Source organism: Chelonia mydas, chromosome 4 (assembly GCF_015237465.2).
Source record: "Chelonia mydas isolate rCheMyd1 chromosome 4, rCheMyd1.pri.v2, whole genome shotgun sequence".
Classification (NCBI taxonomy): Eukaryota; Metazoa; Chordata; order Testudines; family Cheloniidae; genus Chelonia; species Chelonia mydas.
The window spans coordinates 142,209,436-142,230,049 of record NC_057852.1 but is presented as its reverse complement, the minus strand read 5'-3'; the positions used below and the strand labels follow the sequence as shown (position 1 = coordinate 142,230,049).

At 47.9% G+C, this 20,614-nt stretch overlaps 1 protein-coding gene across 2 annotated transcripts in view; it reads right to left on the bottom strand.

The window, feature by feature from the left end:
- The window catches only part of SEMA4F (ssemaphorin 4F), a 134,453-nt gene that overhangs the window by 72,413 nt on the left and 41,426 nt on the right, over positions 1 to 20,614 (bottom strand). The window contains exons 2-4 of one of the 2 annotated variants that reach the window (XM_043545100.1): positions 16,972 to 17,094; positions 9,802 to 9,953; positions 2,165 to 2,228 (exon numbers count right to left, since the gene is read on the bottom strand). In XM_043545100.1, coding sequence (XP_043401035.1) covers positions 2,165 to 2,228; positions 9,802 to 9,942 — 205 coding nt within the window. In that variant the 5' untranslated portion in view covers positions 9,943 to 9,953; positions 16,972 to 17,094. The remainder of the gene's footprint in view (positions 1 to 2,164; positions 2,229 to 9,801; positions 9,954 to 16,971; positions 17,095 to 20,614) is intronic. The other variant, XM_037898566.2, reaches the window with a different exon arrangement.

Sequence of the window (20,614 nt, the reverse complement as noted above, 5' to 3'; positions counted from 1 at the left end):
GATTATCTGGCATCAAGAGAAAGGGGCAGGCAACTGGGGAAGCACAGAGGGCATGAAGCAGGCTGAAGTAGACAGGTGGGAGGGAGAGGAGAGACTCAGGCTGCATTATGCAGAAACCTGACAGGGTGGACAAAGCCTGTGAAGGGGTGTATACAGAGAGAAGGGACGTGGCCAGAGCAGCTCAAGAGGAAGAGAACTCTGTAGCTATGATAGCCTGGGGGTCCCTTTGTCCAGGACTCTGGGGAGCATCAGGGACAAGTGAAAATTCCCATTTCCCTACCACAAATTCACAGATTCCAAAGCCACAAAGGATCATTAGGATCATCTAGTCTGGCCTCCTGTATAACCCAGGCCAGAGACCTGCCCCCATATAATGCCTAGAGCAGAACTTTTAGAAAAACATCCTGTCTTGGTTTACAAATTGTCAGTGATGGAGAATCCAGCATGACCCTTGGTAATTATTCCAATGGCTAATTACCCTTAGTCCAAATTTTACACCTTATTTCCAGTCTGAATTTGTCTAGCTTCAGCTTCCATCCATTGGATTATGTTATAACTTTCTCTGCTAAATTGAAGAGCCCATTATTAAATATTTGTTACCCATGTAGGTACTTAAAAACTTTGATCAAGTCACCCCTTAACCTTCTCTTTAAGATAATATATTGAGTTCCTTCAGCCTCTCACAATAATGCATGTTTTCTAATCCTTAAATCCAGCAGTTCCCAAACTCTGGGTCACAACCCCAAATGGGGTCACACCATCAGCAAATAGGGTCATGGCAATCTCTACTGTGCAGAACATGTGTGCGAGGTGACGCTGTATGGAGGATGACATTTTGCTCTACAAAATGGCATCCTCCATGCTGTCTGGGGTCCCGGGAAGAAATCATTAAAATGGGGTTGCGCCGGCAAAAAGTTTGGGAATCCCTGCTTTAATCATTCTTGTGGCTCTTCTCTGAGCTCTCTCCAAGAAGGCTGTTGATAAATTGAATGGTAGACAACAGAACTGGACACTATATTGCAGCAGTAGTTGCATCAGTGCAAAACAGAGGTAAAAATCTCTCTGCTCCTATCCGAGTTTGCTGTGTTTATATGTACATCCAAGGATATTAGCTCTTCTGGTCACAGTGGGAGCTCATGTTCAGCTGCTTATCCACCATGACCCCCAAATCTTTTTCAGAGTCAATGCCTCCCAGGACAGAGTCACCCATCCTGTAAGTATGGCCTACATTCTTTGTTCCTAGATGTATCAAAAATATCAAACACGCTAGCAGAATGTTACAAAGAGCTCTCAGAAAATTGAGTGACTGGGCAACAAAGTGGCGATGAAATTCAACATTGAGGAGTGCAAAGTAGTTCACATTGGAAAACCTAATCCTAACTACATATATAAGACAATGGGGTCTAATTTAGTTGTTACCACTCAAGAAAGATCTTGGAGTCATTGTGGATAGTTCTCTGAAAACATCCGCTCAATGTGCAGCGGCAGTGAAAAAAGCGAACAGAATGTTAGGAACCATTAGGAAAGGGATAGATAATAAGACAGAAAACATCATAATGCCACTATGTAAATCTATGTTACGCCCACATCTTGAATACTGCGTGCAGTTCTGGTCAGTCCATCTAAAAAAGATGTATTTGAATTGGAAAAGGTAAAGAGAAGGGCAATGACAATAATTAGGGGAACAGAACATCTTCCATATAAGGAGAGAGTAAATAGATTGGAACTGCTTATCTTAGAAAAGAGAAAAAGAAGAGATACAATAGAGGTCTATGCAATTATGAATGGCACAGAGAAAGTAAATAGGGAAGTGTTATTTCTCTCTTCACACAAGACAAGCAGCAGGGGTCACCCAATGAAAGTAATAGGCAGTAAGTTTTAAACTAAAATAAGGAATTACTTCTTCACACGCAGAACTTGTTGCCACAGGATGTTGTGAAGGCCAAAAGTATAACTGGGTTCTAAAAAACAATTAGGTAAATTCATGGAGGATGGGTCCATCAATAGCTATAGCCAAGATGGTCAGGGACACAGCCCCGTGCTCTGGGTGTCCCTAAATCTCTGACTGCCAGAAGCTGGAACTGGACTGCAGAACGTAATCCCAGCGTAAGATGAGACTCGCCTGTACTAGGGGCTGCCCCACAGCCCTGCCCTACCCCGGTACCTGCCTCTTTTTTTCCCTTCCTTGTGCAGGAATCTCGATGATTCTTAGGCACTTCCCAGGAGATCTGAAAAAAAGCAAGAAACTTCAATGTCAATTATCATCCGTGCATTGCAGGCCACCCACCCTCAGAACTGCCTATGCTGCACACAGGACTGGAGCGCACCCTACTGGGTACAGCACCGGCACTGGGGAGACACTCCTTGCTCAAGCAGCTGACAAACACAGACAGGAGGAAAGAGCAGCCAAAGCCAACATGGATTCCTTCACTGTCACAGATTCTAAGCCCAGAACAGACCACTGTGATCCTTTAGTCTGGTCTCCTATATAACACAAGCCAGAGAACATCAACACAATCATTCCCATTTGAACCAGAGCATATATTTTAAATAAGAACCCTTTACCCCAGCTCAGACTCAGCCCATCCATAGTTAACTGCTTGACTACTTACAGCTGCTGTATGCAGTGTTGCTGGAGCCATGTTGGTACTGGAGACACAAGGTGGGTGAGGCAATACCTTTTATTGGACCAACTTCTGCTCGTGAGAGAGACAAGCTTTCGAGCTACATAGAGCTCTTGCTTAGGTGTTAAGGAGGTGGTAGAATCTCCTTCCTTAGAGGTTTTTAAGGTCAGGCTTGACACAGCCCTGGCTGGGATGATTTAACTGGGACTTGGTCCTGCTTCGAGCAGGGGGTTGGACTAGATGACCTTCTGGGGTCCCTTCCAACCCTGATATTCTATGATTCTATGATAGGTCTGGGAAAGGCACTCAGAGTGCAGGAGTAGATCTTGAGGGGGGTACAAAGGTAGGGTGGTGGGGAGAAAGCACAGTGTGAGAAGCTGCCCGACAGGCAGACAAGTTGGAGTTTGAGAGGGACAACTGAGATGAGAAAGCAGAGAAGCGGGGGGCTGGGAAGAGAGCCAAAGGGAGGACAAGGAAGTTGATTTGATGCAGTAGAACATGGGCAGCCAGCAGAGGGACTCGTGGAAGGGGTAGGTTTTTCCAAGTGCCTGGCCAGTAAGATGAGCAGAGTGCATGAGGTGTGGGGTGAGTGTCCAGGAGGCTGGAGAGGAGGGAATTGCAGTCATAAGAGTGGAGAGGGGCCAGGAGGGTTTTCCCAGTGTGAACAGAGAAAAAAGCTGGATCTTAGAGGTGTTATTTAGGAAAAACAGTCTGGGTGTGAGGGGAGAGGAAGGTGTCTAAGGTGATAATCACGTGACAGGGAGGATGGTGTGTTTGCAAGGGAAGATCCATAAACCTGGAAATCCTGGGCGCCCCATCATCTCAGGCATTGGCACCCTGACAGCAGGACTGTCTGGCTACGTAGACTCCCTCCTCAGGCCCTACACTACCAGCGCTCCCACCTATCTTCGAGACACCACTGACTTCCTGAGGAAACTACAATCCATCGGTGATCTTCCTGAAAACACCATCCTAACTACTATGGTTGTAGAAGCGCTCTACACCAACATTCCACACAAAGATGGACTACAAGACATCAGGAACATTATCCCCGATAATGTCACGGCAAACCTGGTGGCTGAACTTTGTGACTTTGTCCTCACCCATAACTATTTCACATTTGGGGACAATGTATACCTTCAAACCAGCAGCACTGCTATGGGTACCCGCAGTATGCCAACATTTTTATGGCTGACTTAGAAGAACGCTTCCTCCGCTCTCGTCCCCTAATGCCCCTACTCTACTTGCGCTATATTAATGACATCATCATCTGGACCCATGGAAAAGCAGCCCTTGAGGAATTCCACCATGATTTCAACAATTTCCATCCCACCATCAACCTCAGCCTGGACCAGTCCACACAAGAGATCCACTTCCTGGACACTACGGCGCTAATAAGCGATGGTCACATAAACACCACCCTATACCGGAAACCTACTGACCGCTATTCCTACTTACATGCCTCCAGCTTTCACCCAGACCACACTACACGATCCATCGTCTACAGCCAAGCTCTACGATACAACCGCATTTGCTCCAACCCCTCAGACAGAGACAGATACCTACAAGATCTCTATCAAGCATTCTTACAACTACAATACCCACCTGCTGAAGCGAAGAAACAGATTGACAGAGCCAGAAGAGTACCCAGAAGTCACCTACTACAGGACAGGCCCAATAAAGAAAATAACAGAACGCCACTAGCCATCACCTTCAGCCCCCAACTAAAACCTCTCCAACGCATCATCAAGGATCTACAACCTATCCTGAAGGATGATCCATCACTCTCACAGATCTTGGGAGACAGGCCAGTCCTTGCTTACAGACAGCCCCCCAACCTGAAGCAAATACTCACCAGAACCCACATACCACACAACAGAACCACTAACCCAGGAACCTATCCTTGCAACAAAGTCCGTTGCTAACTGTGTCCACATATCTATTCAGGGGACACCATCACAGGGCCTAATCACATCAGCCACACTATCAGAGGCTCATTCACCTGCACATCTACCAATGTGATATATGCCATCATGTGCCAGCAATGCCCCTCTGCCAAGTACATTGGTCAAACTGGACAGTCTCTACGTAAAAGAATAAATGGACACAAATCAGATGTCAAGAATTATAATATTCTTAAACCAGTCGGAGAACACTTCAATCTCTCTGGTCACTCGATTATAGACCTAAAAGTCGCAATATTACAATAAAAAGACTTCAAAAACAGCATCCAACAAGAGACAGCTGAATTGGAATTAATTTGCAAATTGGATACAATTAACTTAGGCTTGAATAGAGACTGGCAGTGGATGGGTCATTACACAAAGTAAAACTATTTCCCTATGTTTATTCCCCTCCCCCCCCCACACACACACTGTTCCTCAGATGTTCTTGTCAACTGCTGGAAATGGCCCACCTTGATTATCACTACAAAAGGTTTCCTCCTCTCCCCACCCCGCTGGTATTAGCTCATCTTAAGTGATCACTCTCCTTACAGTGTGTAAAACACCCATTGTTTCATGTTCTCTGTGTATATAAATCTCCCCACTGTATTTTCCACTGAATGCATCCGATGAAGTGAGCTGTAGCTCACAAAAGCTTATGCTCAAATAAATTTGTTAGTCTCTAAGGTGCCACAAGTCCTCCTGTTCTTTTTGCGAATACAGACTAACACAGCTGCTACTCAAACTATCTATGCTAACTATTCACACTAACTACTATCTATTATTTGCAACAACAACAAAATGTTAAAATCCTTACAAGCAGCTCCAACTTGTAGCCAAAAGCAGTGAGAAGGAATTGAGGGAGGTTCAGGGTGGCTCTGCCTTCTATATCCTTGGCTGAAGGCATGAGGAAGCACAGGGCATATGCTCCACCCTGACAGATACTGCTACAGAAAGCTCTCTGGCTTGAGTACACATACGCTTAAGTCGAACAGACATGTGCAGTCACTCAAAGAAGAAAATAAATGATCCAGCTTTTTCAACTCCCAATCAGCTTCTCAACCTTGAATAAACTAGTTGAATAAACTGAAGTGAATACATATTCTTTCTGAACCTGCTCGATTAGCACTTCCGCAAACTCTGGACCCAAGTGCTCAGCCAGTGACTTCCACCAGTGGCGTAGCCGGGTGGAACGAACAGGGGGAGTGGACATACGAAAAACGTGCCACCCACTTGTACTCACCGGGCGGCGCTCCGGGTCCTTGGCGGCACCGAAGGCCCTCGCTGCCGAAATGCCGCCGAGGACCCAGAGCGAGTGAAGGCCCTCACCACTGAACCCGGAGCGCTTGAAGGCCCCCACCGCTGAAGTGCCGGACCCAACGCTGAAGACCCAGAGCGCCACCGGGTGAGCAAAAATGAAAAAAGGCGCCAAAATATTAAGAATGCGCCACTTGTGCTAAGTGGGGGAGCGGCCGCTCCCCCCCCGGCTACGCTACTGACTTCCACCAGTTCAGGGCTCTAACTTTCTTTAAAACTTTGGCAGCAAACATACTGCGTGAGTATTATTTTATTTAAATGATATCAATTAGAGTAAGTCTAGGCCCTAGTATAGGTTGCAACTATTTCAAATTAAATTTTAAAAGTGTTTTTAGAAAAGTAAAAAAACAAACCAACCATTTGTATCCCCCTGGGTAGAGGGATTCTGCAACACTCAGTGGAGGAGGGAGCTAGACCTGCAGAGAGGCCATGGACATCAATGGACTGGAATGAGCGATGCTAATGGAAACAAGACAGTGGCCAGAGTGGCAATGCAGAAATGGTGAGGTTCTTGGCTGGGAAAGCGACTGACTTGATCCAGCCTTGAGGGGTGAGAGGAGACAGGAAAGAGGAGATGGGAGGCTAGTAGGTGAGATGGGGCTGTCTCCTCTGTGCTCCCTTGAGCAAACCCACTGTAGGCTCACAGCTCCTCAGCTGTCACCTCTCTTGGGCAGAGACTCGCATTTCTCCCCATCTCCTGACCAGGGTCTTTTCAGGCTGCATGGTCCCATGTTACTCCCGGAGTTTCCCAGACCTGAAGCAGAGCTCTCACCCACAGAAGTTGGTCCAATAAAAAAATATTGCCTCACCCACCTTGTCTCTCTAAAATCCTGAGACCAACAGGGCTATAACAGCACCGCATATTCCTAGCAAGCCAGCCTGCCTCAACAAGCCAGTATCCTCACTTTGCTTCCTCTTCAGAGGCTCCAAACAGCATAATTGCTCATAGTTTATGTTACCACACAGCTCTTTCTAAGGAAGTACATTTAGTCTTAAAGTGAAAGGATTACAGAGAAAACATTAGAACAGTAAAAGATCCTACACACACTGATAAGCTTATCAGAGATCACCCCCAACTCCAGTGAGGACTTTAGGAGGAGTCAGGCCTTCAAATGCCACAAAGGAATTTTCCTGGGGTTACAAGTGCATAACAGCTTTAGCTCAGCATAAGCACCCCAAGCATCAGTTAGTCTTTCCTTTATATAGCTTGCGCCTTTGATCTTCAGATTCCAGGAGCAGGTTATTAGCGCATAGCTTCAAAAGGGAGGGTTTTTACATAATCCGAGGTGGAAATTTGCATTCACTGCCCCTTAGATATTCCCCACACAAGCCACTTGACCCTGTCTGTCCAAAAGTCCATTCTTGTCTGGCCCATTGTTTAAATGCAGTCCTTTGAAGTTCATAACACTTTCCAGGGCTCACATCTCATATCCCCCCTAGAGATGTCAGGTAGAATCCTGGACCACAACACCACACAACCTTTATATTTAATGAATTGGACTCCAAAGAAAAAAACTAATTCAATGAGATACTTCACAGATATTGCAGGAAATTGGATATTGCACAGGGACCTTAAGAGGAGGCTGATGGCCCTGAAGAAGAGGGAGATCCAGGCATCAAAGTCAGAGGGACGTGGTCAAGGAGGAGCTACCAGCAGGGTATAGGGGAGAGAAAGACCTGATGGAGGGGGAGGGGGAAGGTGGGGACTGATAGTGGCAGGACAGAAGATACTTGATATAGCCCCCAAAAGATCCTGGTGTGGATAATGGAGGGGTGGGAGGGGAGAGAGAGAATCTGCCAGCAGACAGCAGTGCTGGGTCTTGCAGGTCTCAGAGAGCTGGATGGAGAGAGGGCAAAATTGTGACATCTCCAGTACTGCCACACCCAGGAGTTCAAAAATCATGACCCACGCCTCAAGAAGTCATGAGATTTTTTTATAAAATAATCTCATGATTTTTAAGCCACGTTTGAGCTCTTGCTCTCTCTGGTTTCTGAGCTGTTCAAGCATGTCACATTTGCAAACTTTTCTCCAAACCCTGAGGGCTTCTGAAAATGCCAGCCGAGTCTTTCACATACTCACTTGTCTCCAGGAGCTGGGTCATTATGAAAGCCACCAAGTGTTATGAGACTCATAATAAAATCATAAAAAAGAGTTGGCAACACTGCAGAAGGGCACATGAGGTGGGGGACAAAAGGTGGGCCAGACGTCACCAGAGAAAGGAGGCAGTGGCAGATTTTATTCTGTTTGCACATTATAAGTGTGATCGAGTCATGATCACTTGTACCGAAGCTACCATTAATTTTTAGTTCTGTGATCAGTTCCTCTTTATCGGTCAAGATGAGGGCTAACATAGAATTCCCCATACTGGATGCAACACATTTTGAGTTAGAAAGTTATCTATAATATTTAGAAATTCCAAAGATGTTTTAGTGCTGGCTGTGACAAATACAGCAATTTCCTGCAATATCCTGGAAAAATCATATTAAGTATCTTTTGGTGTCCATTATATTAAATGCATAGGCTGTGTGTTATTGTGGGCCAGGATTGTATGTGACCTCTCTAGGAGGGGACACAGGATGTTAGCCCTGGAAAGTGTTATGAACTTCAAAGGACTGTATTGAACAATGGGTCTGACATGAATGGACTTTTGGACAGACAGTGTCAAATGGTTTGTCTGGGGAATATCTAGGGGAATATGAACGCAAATTCCCTCCTCTGGGTATGCAAAAATCCAGTCTTTTGAAGCTACATCCCGAGGAGGGAACCACTGTCTACTATTACCTGCTCCTAGAATCTGAAAAATCAAAGGCCCAAGCTGTATAAAGGAAAGACTAACCGATTCATGGGGGTATCTGTTCTGAGCTAAAACTGTTAACCACCAAAACACCCTTTTGTGGGGTTTGAAGGACTGACTCCTACCAGAGCCCGTGCTGGAACAGGGTGGGGAGTGAGCTCTGTAAGTTTATTAGCATGTGCTTAGGTTCTTTTTTTATTTAATATATTTTTTCTGTAATGCTTTCACCTTAAGAATAAATGTGCTTCCTTACAAAGATCTGTGTGGTAATGGTGGGCAGCTATGCTATTTATATCCTCCATTAGGCTCTAATATCCTTAGAACTTCTTGAGCTTCAGCATGTCTGATGGGGCCACTCTCAGTCGGGGTTATGGAGTGGATAATAGGATCTGGCTGGGGTCAGTTCCATTCATCTTCAGTTGATCTATTAGCAAAGTGTGCAGAGAGCTCGTCACAGCAATCGGTGCTTGGGTCTAGTGTCCAGATTGGTTGATGAGCCAGTTCACTAAGTGAAACAGCCCTGCTGACCACGATTCTGCCTCATGGACTGTGGAGGAGCAGGCGGCTTGTTTGGCCTCCCTCCCTGCAGTGGTGCAGTCCTGTAAGAGCTGTTTGTGCTGCTGGCAGATGGGTCCAGAGTTATGTTGTGCGGTTGTTTGGTTTTAGGCACTGTTGGACTATGCATTTCATTTGCTTTAGTTCTTCTCAGTCAGTGGGGGAGGGGGTAACTAGCACCCAAGAGCTCCTCCTCCAAACTCACATCATACCCCCCCAACAGCAACAGCCCCAGCATGCACCTCTACCCTGAGTGTATCATCCCTGCGCACCCGCACCCCCTACCCATCCTCACAGCAATGCACATGGACCATGCCACAGAACTCAGTAATCTCCATGATGTACACAATGCAGGTCCACCTCCCATCCACATTCCCCGGTACCTATGACTCCCTGGTTGCATCTCCTGAAATCGACCCAGGTAGACTCCATCCCGGCTCAGACACACACCTCCCTCATTCAAAAGCAGCCCCCTGCCCCAGCCCAAATAACCCTCATGTGTGATCACACCCCACATGCACCCACCCTGCTACAGACGGCCCCATAGGATTTGGGTCTTGTGCTCACCATTTTGGCAGGCTGGTTGACTGACTCCAAAGGCAGGGCGAAGATGGCGTTCTTGGCTCCCACGTACAGAGTCCTGGTCTGTGGGGCCACCAGAAAGATGCTGTAGTTGGAAATGGCCTCCTGGAAGAAGCGATGAACCATCTGCTGCACCTCTGCAATCAGAAAGCAAGCACACTGTCTGTCCTGGGCATGGAGCACGCAAGGCCTAACCCAGCACCACACATGCTGACCTGTGTGAGCCAGGCTAGTGGGGTCACCAAGACTGTGCTCACCTTTGGATCCAAAAGCTACCTGCTGCTTCAATCCAGACGGAAAGGGAGTGCACAATTTTAGCTGCACTCCCCTGCCCTCACAGCCTGAGAACACGCATGTGCGCAGATCAGCGGCATGCCCCACCACGAGATTGCACTTCTCAGCCTGCCACTGCCCAGAGACCCAGTGAGGCTGATACACAGCTCTCACCAGCCTGATCTGCAATGGCATTTCACCCCTAGCCTCCCTGTCCAGCAGTGGTGTCAGCCCCAGTGGGACTGACAGTGTGCACAAATGCAAGCAGGTCTCCTAAGAGCGCTGGCATTTAGCACCGTGCTCTTGAGCACTGATCCAAGCAGGACTAGTACAGTGGAGAAGGTCTGGGGCTGCAGGAGCCTGGCCTGCCCTGCCCTATGACGTCCCATGCTGCTTCCGCCAGGAAGCTGAACAGGTGGTAACTGAGAAATGTTAAGGAAAACCTGGAGTGTAGATACAAATGAAGGGAAAATGCTTAAGACAGTGGGAGATCACCACAGCTCCCTGTGCAGCAGGAGGGTGCAAGTGGGAGGAGGGCAGGCTGCAAGAGGCAGCAGCTGACTCACTACATCTAGCTGTTACCTGCTGCAGCTTCCAAGGGGAGCCAGCAAGGGGCGATGAGAGCTCTCCAATAGAACACCAGGGGAGCCCTGAACAGCCTTTCCACCATCCTCGCTTTGCCAGCGTAGCCCTTGGCCTCAACGCCCCTCTGACAAGAGGGGGGCCCGGAGAAAGATCTCATCTCCCCTTCGCTACTGCAGCTCCTGTCCGAGCCCAGCACACCAGCAAGCCGCTGCTGCCTCTCAGTCCCTAGCCATCCTCCTGCCTCCCCTCCCGCATCGCTAGCGTGCATGTGCTCTGACAGCGCCACGAGACCCACGAGCTCTGTTGGTCAATATGCACAAAACTGCCTACGTGCTGCTGAGAGGTTTGGATCCCTTGCCAGCAGGCCCTGATCCTGTGGGCATGCTCGGAGCATGCCTCAGACCCGATACTGGTCAGATCCCACAGAAGGAGGGCAGATGCAGACCACTGAGGGGAGGGCAGCTGGCACTCGCACAAAAGCCAGCAGGGGCCCAAGAAAAGCGGGAGAGAGGTATCAAGCGTGAGCATGTGAGAGAGGCAGTCTTAACTATTAGGCTAGGGACTACCTACAGGGCTGGCCTGGCTTAGGAGCCTGACTTTAGAATAGGGTTCAAGGTGGAGGATCCCAGGCTGAATGAGGCGAGAATGTCAGCCAGGTGCATCAGGTCAGCCATTTCGGTACCCACGCCCCTCTCCTCTCCCAGCTGCTCTCCTAGCTAGCTTAGATGTCTCCCTGCACAGCTTTCTGGCTTGTTAGGTACCTCACTCTCTCCAAGCATTGTACAGGGCTGAGGATTCCACTAGACAGCAGGGTGCCACCTAGTATTGCAACTCTCAAGTACCTCCGAGGAGCGAGGCCCTTGGGGCATCAGGGTGGGGTGCTCCCTGCTGCAGCTGCTGGTCAGCTCCTCCTATTTCAGTTTCCAGTTGGCTCCTCCCAGGAATTTCTCCCCAAATTTGCCTGGTTATGGAGGCGGGGTGGCACTGCATGGATCCTAGTGTACAAGAAGGGGGATTTCCCCTGCACAGTTCTGGTTCTGAAGGGATGCTGGGTGGCAGGGAAGAGGCAACCCTGGCTGGGTCTCTCTTGCCTCATCCCCTAAGGTGCAGTTACACCTGCTGCAGAGTTTCCTCTTGCTGCCTTCAGTCAGCATCAAGTACAAAATTCCCCTAAGCTTTTAAAACCAGCCAGGCATGTGCCCTAGCTGAGCTCAAAAGTCTTTTGTTTCTCTGTTCTCCCTTCCCTCCCATCTAGAACTAGCCTCCTCCATCCCTTCACACAACCATGCCACTGTTGGTGCTGCAAGAGCTTTCTCATCTGCAGCACCTGTCCCATAGTACTCTGCTCTCTATAGCACGTCTCTCTGCCTCGCTTACACTTATTTCATGTCTGCTGAATATGTCTTTTCTTCCTTGCCAGTAGCTCCCCCTGCTTTGTCCTGGTGACTGATGCTGCCAGGGAGCTGCAGCCGGTACATTTACACCAGTCACCCACTGTCTTGGATTTAACTGCATCAAAGGTCAGGGATAGAGCTGATTTTCACTTTTCCATTAGAAAAGTGGTGGAGGTGTCACCATCAGGACATTTAGAGCCAGGCTGCACAAAGCCCCGGAAAAGTCACACTGGGTGGAGCGAAGAGATAACAGGCCTAAGTAGTACATTGGAGGAGGATTGCTACTGACCCCAATATTAAGGTTGCCTCACATTATACCCTCTCATTTCAGTTTTATCTGTGACATACATTAACTGTGCAGCCATTTCTGAGAACAAGCTGAGGGAACAGGTTATATTGGTCAGTGCCAACATTTTCTGACCTCCCTCCCTGCCCCCCAAAACAGCTCTATCACCTCCACGTTTGGCCGCAGGAACGTTGTCCTGGGATCAGTATGAAACTCCATTCAGCTTTGGCTGTGTAAGCCATAGAAAATCTGCCATTTTCAACTGCACTGCATGTCCTCTGCCTCACTGCTCAAGGAACGAATCCCTCATTGCAGAGCTCACTGCAGTGAATGAGTCAGGAGTTGCAGGAAGATTAAGGATGGTTTTATGGTTAAGGTACTTGACTGTGACCCAGCCTAAGCTGGCATTTGACAAAACCTCCTTCCCTTCCCCCAACTATCTTCATATCACTTTAGGTCCTTTCGCAGTAAAGAGAGCAAAGAAATGCCACCAACTTGATATCTGATGTCATTGCTTTACAAAACACAGACTTCCAGCACATCTCAGGGGCAAATAAATTAAGAAAAAAGCCAGTTAAAAAAAGAAAATTATGCTGGGCCCCCAAACAAGATATTTTCTCAAACAATGGGGCTAATGCACTTCATCAAGCTGAACAAACCAGAGTAGGAACTCAAATCCACCCCACACAGGAGAGTCTCAGATCAGCACTTTGCTTAATATTCCAGCAGCTGCAAGCGAAGTGAAGAGTATTAAATTCCAAACGATCACCTAAACACACCTGCCCTCCCTGCCTGTGAGCAATCTGCATGGTCACATGTGACTTCTCCACAGCAACACAGGGACTGCTCACCATGCAGGAGCCCAGACAGCTGCTGAGTGAACAGGTGTCAAAAACTCCACCCACCAAACATGCTGGGACTTGCGCCATGATCCAGGCCCTGATCAGCCAAATGTTTTAAGTTAGATTTGAATCTATAGAACCACAGAATTTCATAACCTGACACCCCAAGAATTAGGGCAAAATGACAGTACTCCCTAAACATACCCCATAGTCACAGGCACTGAGTAAGAACTCATATTCCAGCATTAGAAGGGACCATCGCATTTATCTAGTGTGACCTCCCGTATAACACAGGCCGAAAAACTTCCCAAAAATTCCCAATCTCTTTTAGAAAACATGCAGTCTTGATTTAAACGTTGCCAGTGATAGAGAATCCACCCACAATCCTCGGTAAGTTGCTACATGTAATAATTCATTACCCTCACTGTTAAATATGACTTATTTCCAATCTGAATTTGTCTAGCTTCAGCCCTCAGCCATTGGATCATGTTAGATCCTTCTCTCCTAGATTGAAAAGTCCATTATCAAATATTTGTTCCTCATGTAGGTACTCCTAGGCTGCGATCAAGTCACCCCTTAACATTCTCTTTGTTAAGCTAAATAGATTCCAGAAGCTCAGTCTATCACTGTAAGGCAGGTTTTCTAATCCTTTAATCATTCTCATGGCTCTTTGCTGAACCCTCTCCAATTTATCAACATTTTTCTTGAATTGTAGACACCAGAACAGGACACAGGATTCCAGTTTGTGCTCAGTACAAAAAGGCAAAAATCTTTCTACTCCCATTCAAGATTCCCCCATGTCTTTCCAAGGATCACATTAACACTTTTGGTGAGAATGTTGCACTGGGAGCTCAAGTACAGCTGATTGTCCACCACAACTCCCAAAACTTTTTCCAGGGTCACTGCTTCCCAGGATAGAGCTTCCCATCGTGCAAGCATGGCCTCCATTCTTTGTTCCTAGATGTACACATTTACATTTAGCCATACTAAAATGCGTATTGGTTGTTTTCACCCAGCTTACCAAGCGATCCAGATCGCTCTATATCAGTGACCTGTCCTCTTCATTATTCCCCACTCCTGCAATATTTGGGTCCTCTGCAAACTTTCAGTGATGATGTTATCTTTTCTTCCAGGTCACTAATAAAAAAAAATGTTAAATAGCACAGGGCCAAGACAGATCCCTGTGGGACCCCACTAGAAACACATCCACTCAGGGATGATTCCCCACTTACAATTACATTTTGAGACCTTGTGGCACCTTAGAGACTAACAAATTTATTTGAGCATAAGCTTTCGTGAGCTACAGCTCACTTCATTGGATGCATTCAGTGGAAAACACAGTGGGAAGATTTATATACAAGCTTATGCTCAAATAAATTTGTTAGTCTCTAAGGTGCCACAAGTACTCCTTTTCTTTTGCGAATACAGACTAACATGGCTGCTACCCTGAAACCTGTCATTTTGAGACCTATCAGTTAGCCAGCTTTTAATCCATTAATGTTTAACATATTAATTTTATATCATTCCAGATTTTTAATCAAAATGTTGTGCGGTACCGAGTCAAATGCCTTACAGAAGTCTACTTGCATTACACCACTATTACCTTTATCTATTGTGCATAAACCCATGTTGACTGGCATTGGCATTAATTATATTACCCTCCTTTAATTCTTTATTAATCACATGCTATACCATTACTTTGCCTAGGACCAATGTCACATGGACAGGCCTGTAATTATGCAGAACACCCTTTTTAGATATTGGCACAAGATCAGCTTTTTTCCAGTTTTCTGGAATCCCCAGCCACCCACATTCAGTGTGCCAATACTTATTGAAAAATCAACATTAGCAGTCCAGCAATCTCAGCCAGTTCTCTTAGTCTCTTGGCTAGAACAGAACACCCACTGCATCACATAGAATAGCACATGAAGGTGGGACACCTTTTTCCCCTCTCTCATTTCCAGGATCCTATAACCTGGTGGGAAATGGTATCCCTGAAGAAAAGATCATCCTGGACTCCACCAGAAGTCCCTGAAGGAAGGAGCCAAGTCAGGAGACTCTGGCCACCTTTGGCTCCACTTCATCAGCTACTTGGAGAACAACCCAGAACATGGGCTCTTACAATTAATCCGAATCTACAGAGCAAGCCAGCCCAATGACTCATTGGCCTTAAGGCTAGAAGGGACCATCACGATCATCCAGTCTGGTCTCCTGAACATCGCAGGCCACAGAACCTCACTCACTCAACTCCTGTAATAGGCCCATAACCTCTGGCTGAGTTACTGAAGTCCTCAAATCTTGATCTGAAGACTTCAAGGTTACAGAGACTCCACAATTTACTCCAGTTCAAACTAGCAAGTGACCCATGACCCACTGAACAAGTTACATAAAGGTAAAAGCTACCTGTGCTGTGTGTGACAAAGTGGGAATTTTCTCTAAGATTTTTAGGAGTTCTGTATGTACCTCAGCTTCCTTCTGCACTTTGCTCTGTTAAGTGTTATGTCCACTCCAGGGGAAACAGGACATGAGGGGAGGTTGTCACCTTGCTGTGGGCAAGTCTTGTGACTGGGGTCCAACTCAGTGTGGATTAGCTGGGCAGAGCTCATGGTGTGAAGCAGGAGAGCTGGAGCCAAATTCAGTGTAGGAGGTGGTGAGGCTGCATGGCCCACCCTGAAGGGAGAGAGAGACCCGTTCAGGGGCTGGCATGCAAAGGAGTTCCTCCAAGAGGCTGTTTAAAAGCTTAGGCATAGAGATCCTGCGGATCCTTGACAGTTGGTACCAGCTGGTGGGATACTGAATGCACCAGAAATATTTTGCAATAAGTGACTTGCAGCAGTAAAACAAGGTTAAGTCAAAGAAAACCTCCAGAAAATGTCATACAACCACCTCCCTAAGAGGAATATCATAGAGGTGTGCAGGGGAATTAAGCATTGAGAAGTTCAACAAGGTACAGCACAACTGATTGCACGGCTGGAGAAGGATGATCAGACCAAGCAGCATGATTTGGGTAATTAATTGATCTTTAAATAATCATGGTAAATAGGCCCAATGGCCTGTGATGGGATGTTAGATGGGGTGGGATCTGAGTTACTATAGAAAATTCTTTCCTGGGTATCTGGCTGGTGAATCTTGCCCATATGCTCAGGGTTTAGCTGATTGCCATATTTGGGATCGGGGAGGAATTTTCCTCCAGGGCAGATTGGAAGAGGCCCTGGAGGTTTTTCGCCTTCCTCTGTAGCATGGGGCACGGGTCACTTGCTGGAGGATTCTCTGCTCCTTGAAGTCTTTAAACCATGATTTGAGGACTTCAATAGCTCAGACATAGGAGAGAGGTTTTTTGCAGGAGTGGGTGGGTGAGATTCTGTGGCCTGCGTTGTGCAGGAGGTCGGACTAGATGATCATAATGGTCTCTTCTGACCTTAGTATTTATGAATCTATAAGTTCCAGACCCAGTCGGGGTTCCAAAAGGGTCCAAGAGTGACAGAGGTAACAGCAGGATGTCTTCACAATCTGGTTCCCTTTCCAGCAGGGTGTCCTCACAAACCGGTTCCCCACTGATAGATCTGAAGCGGTGGGAGTTGAATCTGAGAGCAAAGGAACTAGCTGGTGGTGAGAAGCAGCAGAAGTATGAACTGGAGATAGAGAAGTAGAGTAGCCAGAGGACCTACAAGGGGTAAGAGTGGAAAGTCCCCATGATGCCAATTCAACAGGGAACCTAGATACCAAAAATTGTTACCCCAGTTTAAGGAGGGGGGCAGGAAATATGGATGCCTACCTCATTGCCTTTCAGAAGGTGTGCAACTTGAAATAAGTCAACCCCGATGACCACCTCTGCTTTCTCACCCCTTACTCAGTCCCAAAGCAACAGAAGCACACAGCCAGATGGATAGAGTTGTTACTGGGGACAATGAACAGTTCAGAAAGGTCCGACTACTTAGTTATGAATTGACATCTGAGGTGTATAGGAAAAGGTTTTGGGGTGTGCAAAAGAGCCAGGGTATGACCTACATGGAAGCCACCACCCTGCTGGGAGAATATCTCCACAAATGAGGTAAGGATGTAGGTGTCACTACACTGGAGGATTTGTATAAATTGGTTGGGTTGGAGCAACTCTGAGATCTGTCCCCACGAGCTTAAAATGTGGTCAGTGTTCAGAAAGCCTAAGAAGCTGCATAGTGTAGGCTGGCTTGTGGAAGGTAAGTGACCCAAAGGGGACTGGCCCAGGTTGGGGACCCAAAAGGGGGGAGGGGGTCACAGAGGTGCACCCTTAAAATGGGATTTGAGTAAATCCAAACCAGGGGTGACAGCCAGTGCATGTAGACCCCCTCCATGGGATCCCAAAGGTATAATATCTGTACGTAGACAGGACAGAAGTGGGCAGGCTGACCAAAGCCTGAGGGGCTAACTCATCCTCTGTCCAGACAGGAAGGCAGTGTATCTCATCCGCAAAGAGTGTGAACTAGGTGATTGAACTTTCAGGGGAAACCAGTCACACAGCCAGCTCCTCTGGGGCACAGCAGGTGGTGACAGACAGGCTCCCACCCCAGGCACCAGTCCTCATGGCCAATTGAATTCATCTGACCCCCACTCAGAGCAGAGGTGGTGGATACTAGAAAGACATTCCCGGGGTCGAGAGATTCTGGGACATAGAGAATCCTGGTCAAACTTTGTGTGGTGCAAACCCATCCAGTGCTGAAAGGGTGGGCAACCTGAGCTAAGGTTCCAAATGTGAAGCCATTTGCCCAGCCTATAGTTCAGATCCCTGTGCAGACACAAAACGAAAAGGATGACTAGTGGAACTTTAGAGACTAACCAATTTATTTGAGTCTCTAAGGTGCCACTAGTCCTCCTTTTCTTTTTGCGAATACAGACTAACACAGCTGCTACTCTGAAACCTGTGCAGACACAGGAGGGGTCAGGGTAGCTGATAATGGGGGTTCTCCAGCTTTGACATCCTCCTGAGGAATGAAGGTCACTTTAAGACAAAATCCAGACCCTGTTCCTACAACAGCCAAAAGGTTTGAACCCTGAGAGCCAGGAGGCTGGGAATGAAGATGTGTGAGAAAATGCAGCTAGCTCAGTTGGCCAGGAGAAGGATGGTTTCCCCCCTCACAAGGTGTTAAGATCAGGACACTTTCTGCCTGTAAGCAGACGCCTGTATTCGAGTACTGTGTCCAGTTTTGGGCCCCATACTACAAGGAGGATGTGGAAAAATTGGAAAGAGTCCAGCGGAGGGCAACAAAAATGATTAGGGGACTGGAACACATGACTTATGAGGAGAGGCTGAGGGAACTGGGATTGTTTAGTCTGCAGAAGAGAAGAATGAGGAGGGATTTGATAGCTGCTTTCAACTCCCTGAAAGGAGGTTCCCAAGAGGACGGATCTAGACTGTTCTCAGTGCTAGCAGATGACAGAACAAGGAGTAATGGTCTCAAGTTGCAGTGGGGGAGATTTAGGTTGGATATTAGGAAAAACTTTTTCACTAGGAGGGTGGTGAAACACTGGAATGCGTTACCTAGGGAGGTGGTGGAATCTCCTTCCCTAGAAGTTTTTAAGGTCAGACTTGACAAAGCCTTGGCTGGGATGATTTAGTTGGGGATCGGTCCTGCTTTGAGCAGGGGGTTGGACTAGATGACCTCCTGAGGTCCCTTCCAACCCTGATATTCTATGATAGGAACAGCCCCCACTCATTTCCACACAGGAGAGGTGAGTCACATGGGCTCAGGTGAACCTTCCCTGAAGTCTGAGGCTGTGACCAAGGGAGCCAGTGCCAGCCTGCCCTCACTGGGGAGCAGAGGCAGAGCTGACCCCTGTGGTGGCTGAGACCCCAGCTCAGCGTGGGGAGAACCAGGCAGGGCAAGACGGGTTCCAGACATGGTTGCCCTGCCCAGGGCTGAAAAAGGCCCCAGAGAAGGGTAAAGCCGCTGGGAGGTTGCTGCCGGAAACAGAGACCCCTGATCAGAGGGGGGCCATGGTGCTGGTGGATTCTCTTAATCAAGAGAGCTCAAAACACAGCCCATCATGGGGGGAGGACCCGGCCCTGGGGGGAGGGCAGCAGGTTGACCCCAAGGGGGGGGATGGGCTCCTGGCATATGCAGAACCCTAGGGTTGGGGGACAGCTCCAGAGGGGCCTGCCCAAGTGCGGGAGCATCCTGCCTCCTGCCTCACCAGCCCCTGGGACATCAGAACCCCAGAGACAGGGCTGGGTTAAGACCAAATGCTCATGGGCTCACCCCCTGCTCCAACCTGGGGGTCAGGGCACAGGCTGCAGCCAAGATGGCTGACACATGCTCACTGCCCTCCTCACTGCTTGACACAAGAGGGGGAGGAGGCGGTGGCAGGATCCCAGCCCAGTTTTAAACCCAAAGGTTTTGGGGGTGACAAAAGGGTGCAGGGCTGCATGAAAACTCCTCCTGTGCACTGCTGTGCCATGTAACAGATCAGACTCAGGAAGGACCTGAAACTGCTCCAAACTGTGTATTTTGATGGTTAGAAACTGCGCTGCAAGAATCTTGAAAGTGCCAGGTAGGAAGAGAGCAAGGGATAGGAAAGATGATGTGGCATCTATGAACAACGTCTGTTGGTTTGAACTTCCCCAGTGGCCCTGCTCAGTTTGGTCTTGAAGAGGGGAAGAGATGTTAGAAAGCAGGAATTTTCTGTGATATTTTTTAGTAATCCTTTGTGCGCCTCAGTTTCCCCCTATACTTTGCCTGGCTACCTAATGAGGGGGGATTAACTTTGCTCTCAGGGCAGGCTAAGAGGAACCAATAGTGTTAAGTAGCAAAGCTAAGCACAGACCCCAGCTAGAGAACAAAGGGCTGAGACCTGGTCTACACTAGGAAATTAGGTTGGTACAACTACGTTGCTCAGTGGGGTGAAAAATCCACACACACCCCATCTCCCCGAATGGCGCAGTTAAACCAACCTAACTCCCAGTGTAAAGCGTGCTGTGTCGATGGGAGAATCCTCCCTTCAACCTAGAGACCACCTCTCAGGGAGGGGGGTTAACTACAGCAATGGCAGAAGCCCTCCCTCCGGCATAGTAGCATCGTCACTGAAGCACTGCAGCTGCAGCATTTTAAGTGTAGGCCAGCCTTCTGAGATGCGAGGTGGGGGATTCGGCGTGGGCTCTGGAAGAAGCCTGGCCTCTCTGACCTGGGAGCTGACTGAGGAAGGAAACCACAGAGACAGAAAATGGAGTTCTCCACAGCTTGGCTAGTGACCTGTGGCTTGAGCAGACTGGACGATACTTTAACCTCTAGGTCTCCGTGCTAACCTAAAGATTGGTGTCCACTTGCCTAATAAATCGTACTCTGTTTTAAAAACTGCAAATATCTGCTGGGTGCACTAGTCTATACCAGGAGTCTCTCTCAGCTGGACCCGCTGAGCAGAGCTCACAGGGTGAAGCAGCACTGGAA